This window comes from Mus musculus, chromosome 4 (assembly GCF_000001635.26).
Source record: "Mus musculus strain C57BL/6J chromosome 4, GRCm38.p6 C57BL/6J".
Classification (NCBI taxonomy): Eukaryota; Metazoa; Chordata; class Mammalia; order Rodentia; family Muridae; genus Mus; species Mus musculus.
In genome coordinates this window covers 117,228,386-117,241,234 of record NC_000070.6, presented here as the reverse complement: position 1 = coordinate 117,241,234, position 12,849 = coordinate 117,228,386, and the positions used below count along the sequence as shown (strand labels likewise).

The 12,849-nt window shown below is 47.6% G+C and overlaps 1 protein-coding gene across 5 annotated transcripts in view; it reads left to right on the top strand.

The window, feature by feature from the left end:
• The window catches only part of Armh1 (armadillo-like helical domain containing 1), a 38,592-nt gene that overhangs the window by 10,683 nt on the left and 15,060 nt on the right, over window positions 1-12,849 (top strand). For 3 of the 5 annotated variants that reach the window (XR_867885.3, XM_006503207.4, NM_001145637.1), the window contains 5 exons: window positions 890-1,031; window positions 3,372-3,599; window positions 7,875-7,943; window positions 9,314-9,480; window positions 11,211-11,407. Coding sequence is in view for 4 of the 5 variants with exons in the window: in XM_006503207.4 (XP_006503270.1) it covers window positions 3,394-3,599; window positions 7,875-7,943; window positions 9,314-9,480; window positions 11,211-11,407 (639 nt within the window). In the remaining variant the exon portion in view is untranslated. Of the gene's footprint in view, window positions 1-889; window positions 1,036-3,371; window positions 3,600-7,874; window positions 7,944-9,313; window positions 9,481-11,210; window positions 11,408-12,849 lie in introns of all 5 variants that reach the window. The other 2 variants (XM_006503206.4, XM_030253635.1) reach the window with 2 other exon arrangements.

Here is a 12,849-nt window from a genome sequence, read left to right as displayed (position 1 = left end):
GGCCGGAGGCAAGAAAGAGGCTCCGGGCTTGGCAGGGACTGTTACTTTGATTTCATGGCCTTGAGCCCAGGCTAATGCCAAACCTGGTGCTTTCCTGGCACATTTAAGAGTTAAAGCTCGGCGTGGTGGGCACAAAGCCAATGAACCCAGTACTCAAAGCTGAGAAAAAGATCATGTTTGAGGCCAGCCTAGGCTGGCCTGTCTCACAGGAAGAAAAAGCAGAGAGAAAAGACAGAAGAGCACAAGGGAACGGAGAGCTCCAGGGACTTTGAGGGACCGTCCCATAGAACCTTCTGCTGGGAGTTTCTCTAATAGCACACTTGAGCCCTGAGCCTAGGATGAGTCCATCTGGAAAACATCTAAAACAGCTGCTGCTCCTTGTTTCTCTTTTCTTTTGTTTTGTTGCTTCTTTGTTTAAGACAGGGCTTCTCTATATTGCCCTGGCTGTCCTGAAACTCACTACATGGACCAGGCTGACCTCAAATTCATAGAGATCTGTCTGCCTCTGCCTCCCTAAAAAAGCCATGAGCCACCACTGCCCAGCAGGCCCTCATTTTCTTTCTTTCTTTCAAGATTTATTTTTATTTTTTATGTATGTGAGTACACTGTAGCTGCCTTCAGACACACCAGAAGAGGGCATCAGATCTCATTACAGTGGTTGTGAGCCCCCAATGTGGTTTCTGAGAATTGAACTCGGGACTTCTGGAAGGGCAGTCAGTGCTCTTAACCGCTGGGCCATCTCTCCAGCCCTGGCCCTCATTTTCTTAATGCTCGCTTGGCTGTTGAAAATGTCTACAGCCTGTGACAGTTACTTTTATGTCTCTGATTACAATAGAGTTCACCATAATCGATGGCATCCCATAAAGGTTTGGTCATTTTTTGTGTTTAGGTTGGTCCACACTTGTCCCGTCCCCCCCACCTCACCCGGGCCCCCAGTTCTAGAAGCTGATTGGACCTTGTGATGTCTTCCTGAACCTGCGTGGTGCCCTTCCCAGGAGCACAGACCCAGTGTCCTCTGGGGAGTAGTGGAGGTTGGTATGTATGTACGTCTGTCTCGGCATGTCTCAGATTATCACTTCCTAATAAAAGTCTGATAGCAGGGCCCCATCAATATCTCAAATACATGTGAGGAAACGTTAATTTAGAATCAATTTTAGGATGTTTCAGACTGTAAAGTCCTTTTAACTAGATCTCTGGCAAAGATGTAGGAGCACTTTATGGGACTGTAAATTTCATGTTGAACCGTCTCTGTGAAATACACATCTCTCTTACACACAAGCTCTTCCCTCCGTATCAATCATGGCCACTGCAAGTAATGTTTCACAAATATTCTGTAAATCACAGAAAACCCCGTGATAATGTGAAATATGACTTTCACTTGTCTGTTAGACAAAAGAATTGCACGTGCCTTTATCCCATCAGCACTAACATTTGTTATGGATAATAACACTTTCAATCACAACTATTTTTGGGAAACAGGTTTATTTTAAGCCTCCCCCCCCCCAAAACACTCTCCCAAGGACACAGGCTCCTACAAACCACAGCCCATTAATCCAGCTACGGAGCAGGAAGTTGTTCTTCCCACTAACTTTACTCTGAGTTGTTTTAAAGAGTTAGAATAAATGCCCAGCTACAAGGTTAAGAAGAACTTTGCCTAAACTGATCAGACTTGGTCTCAAAAGACCCCACCCAGTCTCCCATCCAGCTTGAAGAACAGTCTGAGGCTTTTAGCAAATACCTGCCCCTCTGCCACCCCAGAGCTTGTGTTTTCTCGTTTCTGGCCTTCACAGACATCCCAGGCACAATGGTGCTCAACTATAAACCCAGCCCTGGGTGGTTGTAGAGGCAGGTGCATTCCTGGAACTTGGCATCCAGCCAGTCTAGCCAAACTAGTGAGTTCCAGGTCCCATGGAAGACTTTATCTCAAAAACGAAGGTGACAGGGCCAGGTGTAGGGCACACCTTTATTTTATTTTATTTTTAAAGATTTATTTATTTTATGTATGTGAGTACACTGTAGCTGTACAAATGGTTGTAAGCCTTTGTGTGGTTATTAGGAATTGAACTTTTTAGGACCTCTGCTCGCTCTGGTCAACTCCACTCGCTCAGTCCCTGCTTGCTCCAGCCCAAAGATTTATTTATTATTACACATAAGTACACTGTAGCTGACTTCAGATGCACCAGAAGAAGGCATCAGATCTCATTGCGGGAGGCTGTAAGCTACTATGTGGTTGCTGGGATTTGAACTCAGGTCCTATGGAAGAACAGTCAGTGGTCTTACCCACTGAACCATCTTGCCAGCCCCAGCACACACCTTTAATCCCAGCACTCAGAAGGCAGAGGCAGGAGGATCTCTGTGAGTTCAAGGCCAGCCTGGTCTACAAATGGAGTTCCTGGACAGCCAAACCTATATGATGGGACTCTATCTCAAAAAATTTTAAAAATAAAATAAAAAATAAAAATAAGGCAAAAAGCAGTTAAGGAAGATATCCAACATCAACCTCTGACCTCCACATATATGTCTACAAACATGTATTCACACTAACACACAAACAGACACACATACACACCCACATAAAGGGGAAAAAGTCATGTTTAACTTAATTCCTGTAATCCAGCATTCACGGAGTTAAAGCAGGAGGCTTATCATGAGTTCAAGGCCAGCCTGCACTACATAGCAGAATTATGTCTCAGAGAGAGAGAGAAAGAGAGAGAGAGAGAGAGAGAGAGAGAGAGAGAGAGAGAGAGAGAGGGAGAGAGAGAGAGAGAGAGAAAGGGAGGAAGGAAGGAAGGAAAAACGCAGACACCATGGTACAGTCCTAGTACTTGGGAAACAGAGGGCAGGCAGACCTGTAAGTTCAAGGCCAGCCTGATGCATGTTGTCATAGTATCTCCACTTCAGCTGATGCTAACTTTAAAATTCTCCTCCTCCTGCCTCAGTGTCTGGGAGTACTAGGACTGTAGGTTTGGGTCACTGCGGGACCAACACAATTCCTTTCATTCCATTACATCCTGGCTAAAGCCTCCCTGCTCAGATCTTAGAGTGCCCCCCACCTGCCCCCCAGTGTTAGTGGTCGACACCACATCTTGCACATGGGGGGTGAGTACTCTACCTGTGAGCTACAGCCCCATCTGTCACCCAGCCACCATTCAGTCCCTCACTGTTTTGCACTGTGCTAGGGATGAAACCCTGAGGGTCCCGCAAGCATTGCTGGGAAGCCACACCCCCCAGCCCCTAGCGTGGCTTTTACACGTGCATCTGCACAAAGGTTCCCCTAACCTACAAGACGATCCATAGAAAAGCATAGCCCATGAAGTTTTGGGTTCACGTGGTTGTAAACATTATGGTACTCCGTTGTCTGTACCTTGCAGTCACCCACGGGATTGGCTAGCCATGACCTCTGTAAAGGAGCAGGCAGCCATCAGCCGGCTCCTTAGTTTTCTGCAGGAGTGGGACAACGCCGGCAAAGGCCTCCGAAATCAGATTCTCACCACGTTCATCAAAACCAACGAAGGCAAGACTGGCCCCGAGCTGGAGCTGGAGTTTTCCCAGGGAGCCAGTTTGTTCCTCATACGAGTGACCACCTGGCTTAGAATCATGTATCCTTTGCTAAGTTGGTGGGAAGCGGGGCATCATCAAAAAGGGTCGGGAAGAATAAGTGAGGGAGCTTTTCTCTAGATTCCAATATTTTAGAACTGAAAATATGGTGATAAAAATATATGCAAAGCCAAGAACTCTGTTGATTGCCTGTCTTAGTTAGAGTTTCTTTGCTGTGAAGAGACACCATGACCAAGGTAACTCTTATAAAGACATTTAATTGGGGCTGGCTTACAGGTTCAGAGGTCAGTCCATTATGATGAAGGCCGGAGCATGGCAGCATCCAGGCAGGCATGGCGCTGGAGGAGCTGAGAGTTCTACATCTTTTTTGAAGGCAAACAGAAGACTGACCCCTCGGGCAGCTAGGAGGCGCTCTCAAAGTTCAAACACACACACACACACACACTGACACACACACACACACACTGACACACACACAGACACACACTGACTGACACACACACACACTGACACACACACACACACTGACACACACACACACACTGACACACACACACACACACTGACACACACACACACAGACACACACACTAACACACACACACTGACACACACACACACACACACACTGACACACTTCCTCCAACAAGGCTCCACCTCCTAATAGTGCCTCTCCCAGGGCCAAGCGTATTCAAACCACCACATGACTCTTAAGTGTGTGATTCTTAACTCTGCCCTCTGGCTCAGGAGACTTGGAAGCTAGTACTACGTCTGAGTTGAATGTGTTTATTCTACGCTTGACTCTTCCTTGGGGACATTGTTTTCAGTCTTTTCCATTTTCCTTATCTTCAATTTCTTTTTATCATCTTTCAGTGTGTGTGTGTGTGTGTGTGTGTGTGTGTGTGTGTGTGTGGTGTGTGTCTTGGCTGCATGTATGTCTGGCACCACTTATAACGGGTATCCTCAGAGGCCAGAAGAGGGCATCGGGTCATCTGGAACTGAAGTCATGGATGGTTGTGAGCCACTGTGTAGGTGCTGAGAATCAAACCTGGGTCCTCTGGAAGAGCAGCCAGTGCTCTTGACAGTCAAGCTGTCTCTCCAGCCCCACTTACTCCATTTTGTTTGGGGGCAAGATAGGGTCTTATGTCGCCCAGGACAGCCTCAAAGACTGTTGCCAAAGATGTCTGACCCCTCTGCCTCCACCGCCCACGTGCTGGGATCACAGACATGCATCTCCACACCTGGCATTCACTCTAAACATGAAAATCCTAGCATCAATGCTGAGCTCATCCTCCCTCCCCTTTCACAGTGTAACCTGCTGAAAAGGTCACCGAGACTCTCTTCTGCCCTTCCTTTGTCCCCTCTGCCCACTGCAGTCTCTGCTCACCAAGCTCCACCAGTGTGGTCTTCCCAAGGTTCCAGTGGTTTTCTAACTGCAATGGCAGGTGGCCACCTCCTCATTGCTTTTACGTGCCCTCTTGATGACATTTGTTAGCCAGCCCTTCCCGCTCCTCCACACAGTTCCCTGGACTCCTGGGATCCAGCCCTCCTGTTTTCTCTTTCCTTCTGGCTGGTCTGTCTCTTCTTTGGCAGTCCTCCCCTTAATTCTTGGCATTCCTTGAGCCTCTATCCCCCTGCCTTTTCTTTGCTCACTCAGTCTGCTTTTCCCTGAATAATCAAATCCATTCTTCTGATGCCAACATCACTCCAGCCGGAAGAGTCTCCAGTTTCCTTCTGGAATCTGAGCTCTTTACCAAGAGACATCCAACTGCTGGCTCTACTCGTGCCTCAAGTGGACTCTCACATTTCTGGTTTGAGAGAAACTAGGTAAACAGGGAGAGAACACAAAAAGAGGAGCAACTCCAGTTAAGAGCACTGGCTGCTTGGCTCCTTCCAGAGGTCCAGAGTTCAATTCCCAGCAACCATGTGGTGGTTCACAACCATCTCTAATGGGATCCAATGCCCTCCTCTGGTGTGTCAGTACACATACAGACAGAGCACTCTATATATGTAATACATAAAAAAATAAATCTTTAAAACCCCTTGTTTGGGACAAGCTTGTAGTGCCTGTTTGGTCCTGGAGGCAGAATAGGACTGAAGACGATTTGATTACCGTTACTGTTTGTGTTGTCTGTGAGGACCCCATCGCTTCTGCTCTTGGTGGACTTACTTCAGACCTTCCCTTCCCCCTTCCCCTGGCTAGTAACCAGGACCTTAATGCATGCTAGGCAAGCTGGCCTTGAACTTGCAGTATGGCCAAGTGTTAGGATTTCTATTGCTGTGATTAAACCATCAAAGCCCTGTCTGTCTGCTGCAGGGCCCGTCTGACCCACCTTGTAAGTACTCACATTCCACAGAGAGTGTGCTCTGCTCACCTCTCTCCCAGAAGTGACAGTGCACTGAGTTAGCTACCCGTTCCCCCAAGTCCTCCAGTTACTCACCCAAGAGGAAAACAAACCCACGTGACATCATTATCTTTTGCAAAACTGAACACATAAACCCAAACTTTTTGTCAGTCTTGAACTTCCATAACAGATCAGAACAATCAATGATTTATGCAATGATGGTAACACTGTTAACTGCCATTTTCTGTGTCTTTTAATGTTCTTGGCCATGAGCCCTGTATCGTTCATGTATCAAGTCCTTTGATAGCCTCACAGGTGATTTCTAAGATCCGATCTCACTGATAAGAAAATGAGCCTTGGAAGGTTGAGTAGAGCAGGGTATGGTGGCACGTGCCTGCCATCCCAGCATTCAGGATGCCAAAGGAGGAAGACCTTAAGGTCCAGGCTAGCCTGGGCTACATAGTGAGACCATTTCAAAAAAAGAAGGGAGGGGAGAGAGAAGACGAAAGGAAGGAAAAAGAGAGGGAAGGGGAGGAGAGAGGAGAAAGGAGAAGAGCAGAGAAGGGGAGGGAGTGGGAAAAGAAGAAAAGTATGCATTGTAAGTGACTGAAATGAAGACTAGCCTGTGACAGGGAAAAGAAGTTGACAGAAGCCGGTCAGCCTAGCTAGTAACTTAGGAAAAGGAGGCAGGAACAGGGCAGAGGTTGGAACTAGAGAGGGGCAATGGAGCAATTAAGAGATTGCCCCTAGGGCTAACTGCCTGGCCCAGGCTATGGTGGCAACAGGAGGGGAGCCTGGCTCCAGAGCAAACAGTGGCTTTGCACTAAAGAGGAGCCGTTCCTAATGAGCCAATCTGTCTCTCCCCCTATTGGCATCCTGGGAACTGGGGTGCAGCAGAGATAATTTGCCTCACCCCACTCCCCAACAAAGCACCATTACCTCCAACCCATTCCATTAGCCTTTCTCGGTCCTGGGAGCTCTCAGTCATCCTCATGGACTGCAGTAATTCCAGCTAATTTCTTAAGTGTTCTAAGAGCCTGTGATGTGTTATGAGCCTGGTAATTGTTGACTGGTTCCCTTTCTGCCGCGGCTTGATTTCATACCTCAAGCTGGAGCCGAGGCGTGCTTAGGATGCTTTATCACAGGGAGGCTTTCTGCAGGGGCTTGCATTAAAAAGTAACGTTAAATACTGAGGTTGTTTTAAATCAGAGTTTAATTTTTCCTCCATTTCCTGTTACTCTTATTAGGAAGCCATGCAATTCTTCATAGGAATAGTGACCTCCAGTGTAAAATTCTGAGCAAGTACAGAATGGAGAATTAATGATAGAGCTAATTCTTTTATTGTTATTGGTTTGTTTTTTGAGACAGGATGTCTTTGTGTAATGGCCCTGACTGTCCTGAAACTTACTTTGTAGACCAGGCTAGCCTTGAACTCACAGAGATTCATTTGCCTCTGCCTCTGGAGTGCTGGGATTAAAGGAGTGCGGCACCAGGCCCGGCTGAAGCTAATTATTTGTAGAGAAGTCTAGGAATAAGGCCCAAAATAATGAGCTGGGCAGAGACCCAAATGATGCATGGGCCGTGGCTCTGAGAGACTATCAGTTCTCTTCATATACTTGGGTGTATGGAAACCTCTTTGCTCCCTAAGGAGTTTGCAGAGCCCAGATGGGTGGACAGCCCTGGAGGGACTTCTTAGAGAGCAGCAAAGGAGTTAACAACATACACAAAGATACACACACACACAGATACAGACACATACATATACACACAAAGACACAGACACAGATACACATACACACAGATACACACACACACACACACACATACAATGTACTCGCTCCACCCTTACACCCATGGTTCCTCTCAGGGTGAAGGGCATATGTCATCCACACCCTCATCCTAGCCCTTGGAAGTACTAGGGCTCAATCTAAATGGGAGACCACCTGGAAGCACTCTTTAACACTGCCGCAGCTATATGACCGGCTTGGAACTAGAAAAGATCCTGAGGTCCATTGGCATCTTCTTATCTGCTGTGAGCAGGTAAGTCCCATTCCAGAGAGACTCTGGGTCCCAGCTGTCAGGTCAGCTCATGGTGTCCTTGGTATTCAGGCCATGTGGGGCCATGGTTCTAGGTGCCAGCAGGCCTGTCAAAGCCCTGGGGAATGGCCGGAGGCAGCTGGGATTCTGCTCTAGTTGAGCCTCCGTCCCTTTGCCCGCTGACCCTTCTCTAGACGGCACCATATTGGTTGAGAGTCATAAAAAATATAAATATAAATGTAAAAATACATTTTTACTAGACTTGGGAAAGGGCAGTTTACTGGCTCACTTAGCTGAAAAGTGATACACATATTTCAGGCCTGATCAGACCCAGGGGGTTTAGGACTGTCACCGGTGTTTGGTTTCTCTAGTCCTCTTTCCTCAGTCAGCCCCTCTATTCAGAGGCTTCTGTGTGCTGGGGTCCTCAGGCCCTCCAGAAACCATCCCTAGAGCTCAACCATACCAGGAGAGAGCGTCTGTTCCCATGGGCTACTCTATGAACCAGCATAGGTCACTTACCTGGCCCAAAGTGGCCTTCTGCAGTCAAAAGGATGACAGCCCTGGCACATGTCTGTCCCACAAAGTGCACATGGCTCTTAAGTGAAGGATTCACAAAGGGACAGTTAAAGTGCCATTATGGAAAGAAGGGGACTGTGAAGAAAGGAAGGGGAGGGGAGGGGAGAAGAGGGGAAGGCAGGGAGAGGGGAGGGGAGAGGAGAGGAGGGCAGAGGAGGGGAGGGGAAGAAGAGGGGAGGAGAGGGAAGGGAAAGGGGAGGGGAGGAGAAGGAGAGGGGAGGGGAGGGAGAGGGAAGGGAGAAGGAAAGGGAGGGAGCTGTGGGGGCTCACACCTATAATCCCAGTAGTCATATTTTGCAAGAGATCACTGCAAGTTCAAAACCAGCCTAATCCATACAGCAGCGCTGGTCTACATAATGAGACCCTGTCCAACAAAAGAAAAGGCAGGACACAGACCAGAATAGACAAAAACAAGAATGCCTGTTGAAGTTAGGTCCAGTGTTTTCTTGGCTGGGCACAGCAGCACCTGCCTGTAACCTCAGTGACTCAGAAGCTGAGGCAGGGTAGCGAGTTCAAAACAATGTGGTGAGATGTAATATATATATATATGTGTATATATATATATACATATATACATATATATATGTGTGTGTGTGTGTATTGAATCAATATATTATATATTTAATATATCAATATATTTTAATATTTTTAAAATCCAAATAATTTTGTCTCTATCTGTGGCTATCTCCTGGGTTGGAGACAAGTGTGTGAAGAGAGTACCTTGGCCCTGGACGCCTTTGGTTCTGTGCTAAGGAACTCCTCAAGTGTCTTTTCTGTGTGATCTCCCCTCTGGACAGTAATCGGTACCTGCTTGAATTTCTTGAGATTGGAGGTGTCCTAACGCTCTTGGAAATACTTGGCGTAGAGAAGATCAACGAAGAGGACAAAAAGGAATCCATCAAACTACTTCAGATTATTGCAAACACTGGCAGAAAGTACAAGGAGCTCATCTGTGAAAGCTACGGTGGGTCCTGAGGGATGAGTCCATCATGGTGGGCAAGGTGGCTGCAAGCAACAGAGGTGTTGGCTGTAGCAGCAGAACTCGCGTTTTAAATCATAAACAGAAAGCAGATAGACCTAATTTGAAACAGCCAGTCTTTTGAACCCTCAAAATCAGATTCATGGTGTATCTCCACAACACATCTCTAGCAAAGAGTTGGTTTTATTAGCTATTGCCACACCTTGTTAATCATCCTCCAAACTGGGAGGGACCAAATGTGGAAATGTCAGAGCCTTGTGGAGGTCATCTCATTCAAGCCACCCCAGTTGTCCAGGTTGGCCTTGGACTTCTGATCTTGCCTCCAGCTCCCGGGAGCTAGAATCATAAACTCAACACCACACTTGCTTTGTTCAGCGCTGAGCATCAACCCCAGGGTGTGACAAATGCTAAGCAAGTACTCTACCAACCAAATGACAGTGTGTGTGTGTGTGTGTGTGTGTGTGTGTGTGTGTGTGTGTGTATGTGTGTGTGTGTGGTTTTTCTCTATGAAGCCCTGGATGTCCTGGAACTGGAACACTCTCTGTAAACCAAGCTGACCTCAAGCTCAGAGTTCTGCCTGCCTCTGCCTTCCAAGTGCTGGGGTTAAAGGTGTGCGCCACCACGCCTAGCTTTTGACCCTCCATTTTAATTGTTTTCTTTTCCACACACATATAACAAGCTTTTATTAGCTATTACCTAAAATTCTATGTAAAACCACTATGACTAATGTTAGCAACAAAACTGAGATAAAATTACTGACTGCCAAGGGGCTGGAGATGGCTCAGCATTGAGTGAGCTTGCAGGTGACTCTGGTTCCGTTCCCAGCAACCACACAGTGACTCACAACCTAGAACTCCGATTCCAGGGGATCCAACAGCACCTCTGGTTTCAGTGAACACCAGGTTCACATGTGATGTACATACATACATATAAGTAAAATTTTTTAAAAAATCTTTCCAGGGATGGTGGCACATGTCACTGGAGAGACAGAGGGGGATCTCTGTGAGTTGAAAGGTTCCACGTCAGCCTGATCTACATAGGAGTTCCAAAACAGTCCGAGATACCTAAAGACCTTGTCTCAAAACACCAGAAATAAATAAATAAATACAGCTTGGGCTGGAGAAGTGGTTAGAAGCACTTGCTGCTCTTTCTGAGGAGCTAGGCTCTATCCCAGCACTCACAAAATGGCTCACAACTGTCTGTAACGCCGGTTCCAGGAGATCTGACGCCCTCTGCTGGCCGCTCAAAAGCGGTGCACAGACATATACACAGGCAAAACACATATAAGCTAAACTTTATGAATAATTATTATTATTTACAAACAAAAAAGGCACTGTTCTTAAAACAATTACAGTCACCTGGGCGTGGCGGCACATACCTTTAATCCCGACACTTAGGAGGAGACAACAGATCTCTGAGTTTGAGGCCAACCTGATTTACATGGTGAGTTCCAGGACAGCCAGGGATACATAATAAGACTGTCTAGGAAATAAAAAAAGTTAAAAGCACATTTTAAAACATTACAGTCTGGTGAGAAAGACTTTCTACGCCCAACACAACACACACACACACACACACACACACACACACAACTGTGCTTTGGTTAAACAAGCTCAGTCGAGATGCTCTTAAAGCAATTCGGTAAAGCAATCTTGAGTGGGAATTGTTTTAAACCTAAAGCCTGTCCAATTTATCACTTTCTCTCCTTTGCCTAGGTGTGAGAGCCATAGCAGAATTTCTGGCAAAGTCTAAATCAGAAGAGACCCAGGAGGAAGTGCAGGTTCTGCTGGAAACGTTGGTTCATGGCAATCCCAAGTACCAGAACCAAGTATACAAAGGCCTGATAGCTCTGCTGCCCTGTGAGTCCCCGAAAGCCCAGCGACTGGCCCTGCAGACTCTCAAGACTGCCCAGGTGAGCTGCAGCTATGCGCTGGAGTTGTGAGTCATGAGCATGCGCGTGCGTGCGCAGTCTTACCTTTCCCAGCGGTGCTTCCCACAGACCTAAGAGGCAGAGCTCAGCCTTCCACGCCGGCCTGCACCACTTCCCACGGCCGAGGCCGGCCATGGAATTCACCTCTCCCGCCAGAGTGATTTGTCCTGTTTGTTTAAGGATCAGAAAGATATTGGCAGACTTCAAAGTGGTAGAGACACGCAATACAGATGACAAGGGAACCGTGGGAAAGATTAAAGGCATCCATTTGACAGGAGAAGCAGCACAGGGCTTCCTTGGGAGGCGTGTAAGTGAAGAGGCCAGGTCTCGCTGATTGGAAAGGCTTTTTTTTCCCTTCTTGGCTTCTGCCCTAGAATGTGAGGGAAGTCAGATTTGGGAGGGGCGGGGTATGGTAGCATCATGCCAAGGAGGGGAGCGAGCATGGCTTTGACATGAATGGTTGAAACTCTCACAAGTGCCCCCCGGAGGATGGGCTGGGGGGAGGCAGACAAAATAGCCCGAATGGTGACAGTGGGGGGTGAGTACAGACAAGACCAAGGTGGGTAGACATTTCTGAGACAGATGCAGAACCAAGAATAGACATCAAAGATGCCATCTAGCTTTGGGCTTTGCCAACAGGGTGAGTTATCCGGTGCGGGTGCCGAGAGAGAGAATAGGTAAAGAGGAGGAACCAGGTTGCTGTGGGAGGACTTGGGTTCGGACTCAGTAAGCGACAGTGGCTCCCACGTGGCCCTCGGTACCACTTTGGTCCTGATGTTTAGTTCAGTTTAAAAGCCACTGCCTGGAGCTGCAGGCCACTGGGCCACGGAAAGTCAAAGGCTGACGCTCCGGAGAAAGGCCCAGGACGAAGATATCAGCTTGGGTTTCACAAACATTACTAACAAGTGAAGCTGAAATAAATGAAACGCCCCAGACAGGATTCATCATGTCAGGAGGGAAGGAAAAGGGACACCTCCTAGAGCTGAGCTGAGCCAGTGGGAGGCCACGGTCAGACCTGAGGACAGATCCCTGCAGTCCCAATCCCTGCAGTCCCGTGCAGTGCCTCCTACAGTGGGCACTTCAGGTAGACCCTTGTTTACACGGCTCTGTCTTCTCACTAGCTGGTAGAGGTGGTATAGGTTAAAGTCTCAAGAGGTAAAAGACAGGTTAACTGAAAGGTGAGATTTCAGAGAGAGATTTAGGATCAGAGATGAGTACTTTTCTCCTACCTGTGTCCTCCCTCCCCAAACCATAGTCACAGACCTCCATCCTGCATGTCTCAACGGGTAGCCAGGAGATTTGGTTTAAGGCATCTTGAGCTAAAGACTGCAGCTTCAAATCCTCCCACAGCCTGGCTGTCTAGGGGGTCCTCCTTTCCCTTCTTCTAGGCCTAAAGAGTCAACACTCTTGTCCTCTTGTCTGTC